Here is a 12177-nt window from a genome sequence, read left to right on the forward strand (position 1 = left end):
GACCTGATCAGTGGAGTGTTGCTGAGATGATCGACCCTCTGGCAGAGATAGTTGGAAAACAAGCTGGGCGGCGACTCTCTAGGACCAGAGTTGTCTACTCCTGCTCTAGACGATGTTCAATCTGCTCAGTTTTTCACAGGTAGAGTCCAATCAAGCTGCAGCTAAAGGCAAATTAAAGCAAACAGGATGCACCTGAGCGCATATAAAGTCACAAAAGAGATGTTTTCATCTTGCCATAATGAGTTACCACGTGAGGCACTGCCATTTTTTTCTATTTTAAGTTAAGTATAAAAAAAGTGTTAAACTGATGAAAAAAGAAGGGCTATGAATACTAAATGCTATAAAACAATTGCAATATATACAAACAGGAAATCCTCCACATTACAAATGACCTCATGAAACAAAAACACATTGATGATTTAATATATTATGGTTTATTACTCATCACAAATGTCATCATCAATTAAATACATCAGTTGTAGATCTGAAGGAATGAATTAGCTATGATTTTATTTCACTTTTGCCAGAGAGTGACATGTAAACTTAAAAACACAAAAGACCTAACCATGTGGTAGGAGAAACTCCTGAAACACTTTCAAAATATTTGCATCATGGGGGGGGGGGGGGTCACTCCCCACATCAAACATAATCAAGAATGACACCTTCAGGATTAGTGTGGAAATGCAAATGGACCTGACACATATGGACTTTTTCTAATTCGTCCTCTTTACTACAGAGCACTGATTCCACAGGCGTGGGAGAGATTAATTTGATCATGACATCTCAAGCCCTTTGAATGAAGAGAAATGACATTATCATCTTGACGAGCTGTGAGGATGTATTGCTCATGAAATATTGTAGACCTTGGGCCTGAAAGTGTGCTCAGAAAAAGACCTACTGAAGCACAAAACTCAATTTACCACGGCTCCCATCTGATCATCACAACCAGAGGTGAAATCAGTGCTGCTGTCACCACATCCAATGATGTTTTGATGTTGTGACGGAGGAAGGTTTGCATAGATGTGTTTGGGTTATCCTCACTACAATAATCTGTGCCTACATATGCACAGGGGTCAAACAGAGGAAGGAGGAAGCGTGTGAGGTTTATACATTTAGCTAAGAGCCACTTAAAGACCTGAAATAAATGAAAAACTGTGAATATGGAGGACATGGTAGCTACAATTACACGAAAGTCCCTCTAATCCCTAACTATGAAAACAGTACAGTTAAAAAGGATCAACGATTTGTTTTTTGTTTTTTTGCCATCAAATGGTTTTACACTAACTAGCTGGCACCATTCATCACATACTGATGGGTGCCACTTAATGTATGCATAAATATGTTACAGTTCAGGACACTGAGTGTAAATAGGTTAGACAGTTAGTCCTTTAGTCGTTATGAATGGTAAAACAACGGTGAAACAGACACACTTAAGATCTCAAATTAAAGAACTGCTCAAATCTCAGAAGTCACGTCTCAGTATATTATACAGTACAATTAAGACCTTCAACTCCCAAATATTCTGTCCGAATCTCTCGTCTCACCGTTTGTTCTGTCGGATGCTATTTTTCCCACTTAATACTTAATACTGCACACTTCAGTAAACTGGAGACCCGTGAAACTAAAATGACCAACAATGACGGTAAACTTAAACAAAAGCAAAGACATGCATCGCGTTGTTTTTTTTTGTTTGTTTTTTTTTTTGTAAAAGCAGAGGACTTAACGTGCAAAAGTAAAATTAAAATAAACACTTTAAATGATCCCCCTGCAACTACAGTGTGTAGTTGGCCATTGTTCCAGTCAATCAGGTGTCTCTTACTCACATAGAAAAATAGTTGGATCCAAAATAATAATAATTGTTATTCATAATATACTGTTTTTGATTAAATTAACCACTTTATACATAAATACATCAGAGCCCGAAGGTCAAAGATCAGAGGTTAATGCTACATTGGTACACCTGGCACCTCCAGTCAAGTGGCTTCCTATAGGTCCTCAGGGCCCAGACTTCAAACTGAAGCTGGCCTGGTGACACTCACGTGTTCTACATCACAACACTAACGGAGTGGTCGACATCGGTGGTGCTTTGTGACAAAATCACAAGTGCAATAATCATCCTTCATTCTCTTAAGATACTAGAAATCACATTCCAATGGATTAATAGAGTTATCCATACTGAAATTTGGCTAGATAAGATGCATATATGATTTTGATTATTGAAATCAAAATTAATACTAATTGTACAGTTGGACATTTGATCTGCAGGGCTTGTGCACGGTCACCGCTGGGTATCGCATGTTTTCACGACTCGTTTATTTAGAATTTCGCACCTGCTTTTTGCAAAAGAAAAAGAGAAATTCAAACTGAGGCCCGAAACAAACTAAATCTCCCTGTGTGATGTCCTGTTAGAGACAAAAACACACAAATAAACAGCCACCGCTGCATAATGGTGCCTGTGTCTGGTTGTACTTTTCAAATTTTCTCTCCCAAATCCCCCCATTGTATTTATTCCAAAAAGAGGGGAAAGTAACGAATTGGAAATAGCCACAGTAATAATTCAGCGGTAGTTTGGAGAATACAAGCAGGCAGAGGGAGAGCGAAACCAGAGAGGTCACACACAGAACAGTAACACATTTCACTGAACTACTAAGGCACACACTCACTCACAACATTAAACATGACAATAAATACAACCTCAACAACATCACTAGCATTTCTGTATTCAGTGCCTGCTTCAAGATGAGTTTGAAAGGTTTTCTTTTTATTCCAGGCATCCAGACAACCTGTCCGCAGATGAGATCTCAAGGTGCCTGGAGTGCCAACAGAATCCTATTTACTTTAGTTTAATAGACCACAACTACTTCTAACGGTCAGTTCAACAATCCTTGATGAGATGTTCCTCTAAACAATGCCATCAATCTGATTAAAATAATAAAAGCGAGAAAAAAGAAGGAGTAAAAATTGAAAGATTATGACCGATCTTCTGAAAAGAAAAAAACAACAACTAAATTTCAGATTCACAGTGCGTGCTCCAGTTGAAAAAGGAAATTTGTCCCATCTTAATAAAAAGAAAGCATTGAGCGAGTGGCAAAAAGCCTCCCCGAGGTGCTATTAAAACCATGATCCAGTTTTGTCCACCATAGTCTTGGGACTACATTAAGTCTTTGAAATGTGTTACACAGGAAGCCATCCAATTTTTGATATTAATCACTCTTTCTGTTTCTGGGGGTCTTTTGTCTCATGACCTCTTTTTTTGCTCTGCATCCCTTTACATTATCCTTGAATGACAGGGTGAAAAATCTAGGCCGAATCTCTCGCTGCTGCAGCTCCATTTTTGTCCTCACCGCCCCCTTTGTCCTTTTTCTTTCCCCCTTTTTTCTTCTCTTTTTCTAGCCTCTCTTTCTCCTTCCTAAACCTCTCTTTGTCAGCCTTTTCCTTTTCTTTCTTTTCCTTCAGTTTTCTCTTCTCATCTTCCTTTTCCTTCTTCTTGTCATCTTTGCTTTTCTTCTTCTTCTTTCCTTCTTCATCTCCAGTTGTGGCGTCAGCCGGTGGCACTGCTTCTTTTTTTGAGTCTGGACACGGTGGCAGAGGGGCATTGTTTGCAGTTGGAGAGGGGATAGTTGGAGTAATTTGCTCAGAGACGATCTTAGGCGAGGGGGATAGGGTGCTTGGTGGTGGTTTGCTTTGTGCGGGGGCTGAAGAGGCAGGTTGACCCTGTGCAGAGGTGCCTGAGGGCTGAGCGGGACCAGATGATGAGCCAGCCGAACTCCCCACCAAGGGGCTCTGGGGTGCCCTATGACCAGCCCCTGGGGGAATGGGTGGTTTGTGGCTTGGGCCTGGGCTTGAGCTTGATGTTATTGCAGGTGGAGAGTGAGGTGGCAGTCCCTCCATTCCTGACGGTCCTGAGAAGGAGCCTTTCTTTGTATGGGAGTATAATGGAGCCTTAGACTTGCGGAAACCAGGGAGTGAAAGGAGGCTGGAAGACGCTCTTAATGGTCCTGGTGGGGGGACAGAGCTTCCTAGGAAAGAGAAGCTGCCACCCGAGCTGATGGCGGCAGCACGGCGTTTGTGCTCAAAGATGGCTCTTGTACCGTGGAGACGGCGGACTGGCTGGTGTGTCAGCTCCCCTCTGGACTCCCTCCACTTCCTCACCTGGATGCTACACTCCCTCTCTATGAGCGCCTCTGTCACTGGAAGTGTAACAATCTGGACAACACATCAGACAAATACAGCACAGACAGAGGAAGTGAAGATTAGTAGACCGGGCACTAGAGGACAAGGTGACTCAAAACTCATGTCTCTGAGTAAAAACAGAAGCTAGTTTTACATGTATCATGGTCTGCGAAAACTGAGAAAGAGACACCCACCTCCTGTACCAGTACGTCCTCTCTGATAGTGTCCGGTGAAATGTTTCTTAAACGCTCCATGGTCTCATACATGCCCTGTAGTTCCCTAAGTTTATCCACAGAGCCAAGCACCTGTTTCAGCAGCACCAGACCCACACGAAACACTATCTTCACGCCTACAATCAAAGATTTCAATTAAGTTTCAGTCAAACTAGACAAAAATATAAAATTAAATACTTAAGCTGTGTATTAGACAAAACAAAAAAGAGCAGTAAGAGGTGGCTGTAAAGGGCATTGAAATGTAAGGTACCTTCACAGAAGAACATGTCCCATACACGCAGTACACAGGCCCATGGTAAAGTGCGTGAGAAGATACACATAAACCATTCAGTCATGTAGAGAATTGGGTCAATCTTGAATTTCTTAAGGTGACGGTACGCCATTGGACATGTGCGCCGCAACAGGGAGAAGAAGATCTCGCCGTCCAGCTGGATAGCTTCCTACAAAACAGAAAAAAAAACAAGTCAACAAAAAACCTGACATAAAAGTTTGATGTGGACAGATACATGTTATACTATTCACTCACCAGCCCTGCACTGTAGTAGCCAGGAAGGTACTTCTCGCATATCTGGACGAGGCACCAAAAAGCTTGCTGTGAGAAAAAAGCAAAATGGTTTAGGTTAGCAACCAACAAACTTTAAATACAGTTTAAATGTTACAAGAAAGTAGTAAATTGAAACCTTATCAATGATCACTATTGTTTCCTGCTACTTTTTGGAGGCTATTTTAAAATCAGAACTATAGGAACATCATTCAATAATCCTCTGACTTTTCCATCTTCCTGTTTGCTGTGCACAACTGAAGGCAAGCGCGAGCTGTGATGTAGAGATCTTTGACTTTACGATCCAGTCCATTTATTTTAATGTTAATAGGCAATAATAGAAAGTGTTGACAAACCCCCATATACTGAAGTTGACTAAATCTGACTGATGTGGTCACCAAAAAATGTTATGATCATAAAAACAGTTTGACAAGGCACTGTGTAAATTACAATTTACACAGTGCCCTTGTGATAAACTAATACAATTGAAGCTTTCATTAAATAAAACTGTACTACTTTACTTCTTTACTTTTGGGTGTCAGCTACGGGGAAATTGGTGCCATTAAAAATAACAAGCACCGCTTGAGTATTTTTATGTTATTACATCAAATCAAAACAATCTCACAATTGCACCAACTCTGGTTTTATCTGTGAGAATGCACATTAAGCCCGTCTGTGCTGTCACCCACAGCTCCCGCGGCTCTCAATTCGTGCAACTGTAACTTTCGTTCCACCCGTATCACACACGCTTGAAATTTGCAGGAGAGACTGTCAATTGTTTCAGTCTGGTCAATGAAGTTTCAGTAGTGTCACCAGTCTGCTGTCTGCTATCTCCAGCTATTTTTAATTTAGTAACCACAATAAAATAAGAACCGAATGTTACGTTTCATTTTCAGCTTTCTCACACACACCCACACAAACTCTTTTTCTTTGCATCCTTCTCTTGAATAATGCATTGGAAGAGGAGGATAAACACAATAAACACAACACACACAAATGAAACTAAGCAAGTGCGTGTGTGTACATAAACAAACAAAAGCTTATATACTGGCAATAACTAATATACCCATCATTGAGATAAAAATTCAAGGTGTTAAGGTACAGTGGAATAAAGTAACAAAAGTGTTAAGTTAATTTTTTCTTTTCAATCTGCTCTTTTCGTAGTTATATAGTTTCAACACAACTCAACATCAGGCCACATATTTATGAAGCTTTACATCTTCAGTAATAATTTGTATCAGTGATGAACCCTTTTCATTTTCAAATCTGTCCCCTCACCTCAGCTGGCATATGCATGAGTAACACTGCAGCCACTGGAGCCTGAGCCTGACAGTATCCCTCATCAGGACGGTAGATGGTGTAGGCCTTCAGGATCCGGTACAGATCCTGTTGCCTGCAGGAAAAAAACACCAAAATCATCAGGTGGCCAGCTGCACTAGCAAAAATTGACAAGTTCATGCACACCTCCTTTGAACTCATGAAGGAAACAACCAAAATCAAACTAACAGGAATATAAAAAGCTTTAGAATACAAAATATCCTCTCAATGACTTAACATCTCATATTTTGTATACTTTTTTATACTTTTACACTGTCTGTCCAAAAAAAGATGTTAATCTGTTTCAGAAGAGTAAAGATTACTTACTTTCTTTTCATCAAGCAAAGAAAACATCTAAGGAGATCACGGAAACTACTAAAACTGGGTTTTAGAATGCACCCATCATACCTAGTGCCCACTGTACAAGCCTGTGGGGGCAGTGCTATGATCTGGGGTTGCTGCAGTTGGTCGGGTCTAGGTTCAGTAACATTATGTGGCCAAAGAATGAGGTCAGCTGACTACCTGAATATACTGAATGACCAAGTTATTCCATCAATGGATTTGAGGACAATACCAGGATTTATCGGGCTCAAACCGTGAAAGAGTGGTTCAGGGAGCATGACACATCATTTTCACACATAGACTGGCCACCACAGAGTCCAGACCTTAACCCCATTGAGAATCTTTGGGATGTGCTGGAAAAGACTTTGTGCAGAAGTCTGACTCTCCCATCATCAATACAAGATCTTGGTGAAAAATTAATGAATCTCTGGACGGGAATTAATGTTGTGACATTGCAGAAGCTTATCGAAACAATGCCACAGCGAATGCGTGTTGTAAATAAAGCTAAAGGTGATCCAACAAAATATTAGAGTGTGTGTGGGGTTTTTTTTTTTTTTTGGTCAGTGTATATTGCAATTCCATATTTTTATATTTCCTTTTTTTCATTTTCAGTACTATGAACTGGTATCATATACTATCTGCCATTTTTTGGTTTTTTTATTAACAGCTCTATTCTCAATATGTTCACTCCGATACTATAATTCACACCACTGTAATCTTCAAAACTAATATATAACCACCAGCAAAGGATTTTAGTTTTTTTACCCATGGCCACCACGGGCAGCAAACATCTCGTGGAAAGGGAACTGTCGGTGGAGATCTTTCTCTATAATATCCAGCCATTTAGCCTCTCCTTGCTCTCTTTCCAGCTCCTGTAGTAAAAAAAAGGAAGTGAATTATATAATTACAAATGATTATATGATAACTTCTCAGTAATTTTTGTATAAACCATTTAAGTTGATTAAGTGCACATGAAAACACATTTCTGAGACTAAACTATGAGAAATTTTTCTTCAGACAACGCAACCAATACTAAGCCTACTACTGGGACCCAGACTCAGCTGAGTGCAGACCCCCCTCAGTGCGAACACGAATGTAGGGATCTGACAGGCAGGATTACCGGTTTCCGATAAGAAGCTTACAGCTCAATAGGCCTGCGTCTGCGCCCCTTTAGCACTTATGCATTTGACTTCAACCTACTCACCCACAACTTCCCTTTACAGTGATGCTTTAACCAGTTAGTCAAAACACAGCGGCTTCTTCACTGTCTTTAAAAATATCAACCCAGCTACAACCGTATTTATAAGCAGAAAACAGCAAACTCAGTTTTCAGGTTTTCATGCAAGTGTGTCTGTGGAGGACCAGATAAGTAATTTCAGGACTATAAGAATCTAAAAGGAGATGATGAAAGGTGGTCACAATGATACCTCAAATTTCCCTTTGTTGGCTTCTAGGAGCTCTTTGCTATTGGACAGCAGCTGCCAGGCTGTGGCTCTAAGAGAAGATGGAATCCCCTTTCTGCAGCGCAATTTCACCTATAACAACAAAAATTCACACGTTATCAGCTGTGTTAACATCTACACACATGTACATAATATAGAAATAGTGTACGATACGGTAGACTATACTGTTGGGACCCTTGTCTAGTGATATTATTTTGTGTGCTGTGATTTGAGCCCAATGTGTTATTGTGGGTCTCTTGCTTCATCTCTCTCAGGGAACCCTGTGTGGTTCTGTGAAATAGGCTGCAGTCTTTTAAAAGACTTTCTCCCAACTCTAGTGGGGTGTGCCACTTCACTTCTGCCAAATGTCCAGCCAGCACATCACTGGGCTTCTGAAGGGGTGGGTGTAGTTACTCCAATTCAAATGTCTGTTTTTAAGTTAGGTGAATGTAGGAGTTAGATGTTTCTTTAAGTTATTTTTGGTAAGGTGTTTAGCTAGACCCAGCTCAAGGCACAATTAACCCTTTTACAAAGAAAACTGTAATGACATTTAAAGAGCTTTTCTCTAAAACTCATCCAAACTCTGCCATTCATTTATAGTTCTAATTTCTAACCAAATACAAATGCTTTAAAACAAACACCTGAAAAGCTGAAATGCATACCTTCTGGAAGCGATGTTTGACCCACTTATCCCAGTTTTTGAACATATCAAGCCATTTCATCTCCCTCTGTCTGGCGACTTCAACTCGTACTTCTCTTTCACTAGTGAGTAACACAAAATAACGCCATCACTGAGAGAACAAGGAAGAACTCTCTTTCAGTTGTACTACTAAATATTACACCCTCGTGTGTTTTGAAATTTGTAACCAATTTAATGACACAAATGGATTACATCACTTTTTCTCGTACATTCATTTACACAACGTTACGCCCAGATAATGAACATCCTTCACTTTTGCCAACTGATGGTAAATCAATACAACATTAATTATTCAACAGTGGATGGGCAATTAGCTTGTAAGAAAAGTAGAAGCAAATCAGACAAAAAAGCAGAGGAAGAATACAGAAGGGTATATCTGTGTGTGGGGGTGATACTGCAGACACATGCGGTCAGTACATATTGAGTCACAAAAATGCTCTCAGCATTATCTGAGTCACTAAGGAGAGATAGAGGACAGTTTTGAACAGCAGAGGAGGAGGAAAAGAAAGGAAAGAGACTGTTAAGGAACAGAGATATGGCATCTCTAGGACCCATGAAGTAAAATTCTGAGAACACTTAGTGACTGATTTTAGATAGTCAGGCAGGATTTATATTTATCTCTTTAAGCTAATTAATTAACCATAATCTAATGTGTCAATAAACCCTCTGCATCGAAGCTCAGTGTACTGAACAGTGAACTGAACAGGAATCTATCATTTTAGAACTCAGACCTATCTGATAAACATAATCAAATTAAACAGAAGATATCATTCATATTTTGCACAAAGGGGTGAATGATAAGTTAATGTTGTAATACTTACCCGCTTTCACTGTACTGACTGCCACCTAAGAAGCCATATTTATCAGTGCGTCTGACAGTCAGGCCATTGATCTCTGAGTCTGAGCCCACCGAGCTCCCATCCTCACCCAGCCCTGACAGAGACTCCAATGTTCCAGACATCAAGCTGGCTGACTCTAGGTAACTGAGAGTGTCGAGGGCTGGGCCTGTGTTGGGATTGGGCAGCGGAAAGACTGGTTCGTGGATCAGTGGGATGGTAGGACTGGGATGTTCAGCTCTGGTTGGGGTACTGGGTAGTTCTGCTTTCCCTGCTTCACTGGGAGGGTCAGTCTTTGGAGACAGAGGAGGAGGAGGATGACTTTCAGGATTTTGTGGGTTTTGTGCTTGTGGAAGTTGCTGAGGTTTCTTGTCTTCAGTTGTTGCTGCAATTTCGGTAGATGCTGGAGTAGCAGGTGTGGGAGTTGAACCTGCAGAGTTCTGGGGCTGGCCCACCATAAACTGACCATCCTCCATGACAAGATTAGGGTTGAGGGTAACGTGTACACTGGGGTAGAGATTAGGACCAGAATTAAGATCAGGAGAGAGGGATGTCTGCTGCACTCCACTCTGTGTTGAGGGCTCACTTGACACTGTTGGGATCCCAGTTACAGTATTTAGAAGCTCTGCAGCTGCTCGGTCACTGGTCGTTGTCTCCAGTTTAATAACATGGGCTTCAGTCATTGCATCTTTTCCTGCCAACTCCTCGCTTTGTGGAGCAGCTTCATTTACTAATGATGTGCGGTGGGTCCCAGCAAGCAGTTTCTGAGGACTTGAGGGTGAATGTGAAGTCAAGTGTGAACCCCCTGACTCTACTGCAGGAGTGATGCTTGTCAAAGCTTTGTCATTGTAGAGGGAAGACTTGGGTGAGGGTAGCTCCTTGGTAGACTCTAGAGCAGGGGTTTTGGCAGCAGGAAGTGGCGATGGGGACAAAGGGATGGATGGAGATGCATGAGGATCACTCAGTGCAGGTGGTGATGGGGACAGGGTGGAGAGTTCAGCCATGATTCCACTCTGATATCTCCTTTAGAAATACAAAGAAATGGTGGTGAGTTGTTGGTTGTTTTCTCCTTTTGCCAAAGAGAATCCGGCAATTCGTTCATAACTGTAGTAAGTAATAAGTAAAGCATGCTTTTTGGATGATATTCAATCTTAACTACAACTCATCATATATATAGAAGATAGTAATAAGTGTCTTTCAACAATTTGTCATACTTTAAAAGTCAACATTTGACACAAAAGATGAGTAAGGTGTCTATGGAAAAACACATTTCCAGCCATTTTTTTTACACAGCATAAGCTTCCTCTTCTTAAAATTGGACTTGTGGATAAGACTGGAGAAGCTGCTTAACAAATGAGCAATATTTTGAAATTATGGACATTTCTAGGACAGTGTTCACATATAGACTTAATTTACAGTGCTTATAATTCTCTAACCCCATTTAGATATTTTATTTTCACAGGCACGTATTATTCCTATGTAGTATCAGACAGATTTCTTGGTTCAGCAACTAACTGACAACACTGAATGTCAAGTCGATTTCCTCTGTTAGCGTACAAAAGCCTATCATAACATAAGATTACTTTATTATGCATTATATGGTTGATTCGGCAACTTTATTTTTGAAAGGCACATTGAAGTATAGCACTCTGCTCTCAGACACGACTCTAACAAGCTTACAACAGATATGATATTCTGCTTTAGCACGGTTTTACTTTATCAGCCGGTTGGGCAACAGTAACAGAAAATAGCTGCTCAAAGCTGCAGAAACAGTTTCTTGTACATATATACAGTTATCAACGAGCGCCTCGGACAACCACGGTGAAGCCGAGGGCTGCTGATGAAGCAGGTAAATGTCTGTAGTAGTGTCTTTATGCAGATATCGGTTACATGCTAGCAGCTAATAACACCAGACACTGTGCTGTCATATCTCTAGAGGCCTCTATTCAAGCGACTAAACTTCCCGATTCAGCGTACAGCAGAAATGGTTTACTAATAGCTAATAGTCAACACCCTGCCTGCCTGCCTGCCTGTCTGCCAAGCCCAGGCCGAGCAGGGTCCACGGCCTTGTCCACCCCACTGCCCCGGTTAACTACAACTTCATCTCCGCTGCTCAACTCACCCACGACAGGCGTGTTACTGTGATCCGTCCACCTGGATAGCCAGGGGGTTGTTGCCCACACGTCCCCCCGCCACAGCTCCGGTTCCACAACTTTCTCCGTGATATGAAAACACAAAAGAGCGAGACCGGTGCACAAGCCGCTGAACGGGGCTGAGGACCTGAAAGAACAAGCGTCCTGCAATTGAGCTAGCTAGCTAAGTTAACAGCTAGCTATGTTAGCTTATTTTAGCCCAAAGTAACTATTAGCATTAGCCCGTATATTGTTCTGTAAAGCCTAGCTGAATGTATCAGTTACCTCGATTAACACTAAACGTAAGAACGGACTTGCACCAATTATTCTCGCCAATTCAAGCAAACCGATAATAGTTTTAATTCTCTAACTAAAACGACAGAGGTACATCCTAAACCAGCCGCCTGTATTTCCTACTGACAGCTACGTGCGCGTTCTCGTCAATGATGACGGACACATGC

At 41.2% G+C, this 12177-nt stretch overlaps 1 protein-coding gene across 1 annotated transcript; it reads right to left on the reverse strand.

Annotated features, from left to right (window-relative positions):
* Nucleotides 1-411: 411 nt before the first annotated feature.
* On the reverse strand, nucleotides 412-12144 carry LOC113156952 (TBC1 domain family member 10A). The gene is made up of 10 exons (XM_026352280.1): nucleotides 11707-12144; nucleotides 9570-10607; nucleotides 8711-8810; nucleotides 8034-8141; nucleotides 7372-7478; nucleotides 6226-6340; nucleotides 4933-4998; nucleotides 4657-4846; nucleotides 4368-4522; nucleotides 412-4206 (listed from the first exon to the last, which is right to left on the reverse strand). The coding sequence occupies exons 2-10, from the start codon at nucleotides 10586-10588 to the stop codon at nucleotides 3301-3303; spliced, it is 2766 nt and encodes a 921-aa protein (XP_026208065.1). The 5' UTR covers nucleotides 10589-10607; nucleotides 11707-12144; the 3' UTR covers nucleotides 412-3300.
* Between the last annotated feature and the right edge of the window lie 33 nt (nucleotides 12145-12177).

This window comes from Anabas testudineus, chromosome 8, assembly GCF_900324465.2.
Source record: "Anabas testudineus chromosome 8, fAnaTes1.2, whole genome shotgun sequence".
NCBI lineage: Eukaryota > Metazoa > Chordata > Actinopteri > Anabantiformes > Anabantidae > Anabas > Anabas testudineus.

Excerpts from the sequence above, each read along its gene's own strand:
- LOC113156952 (XM_026352280.1), bottom strand. The coding sequence starts at position 10,588 with ATGGCTGAACTCTCCACCCTGTCCCCATCACCACCTGCACTGAGTGAT. Across the intron at positions 4,999-6,225 it reads TCATGCATATGCCAGCTGAG|CAAGCTTTTTGGTGCCTCGT; the intron begins GTGAGGGGACAG and ends TTTTTCTCACAG. Across the intron at positions 4,847-4,932 it reads GCTACTACAGTGCAGGGCTG|GAAGCTATCCAGCTGGACGG; the intron begins GTGAGTGAATAG and ends TCTGTTTTGTAG.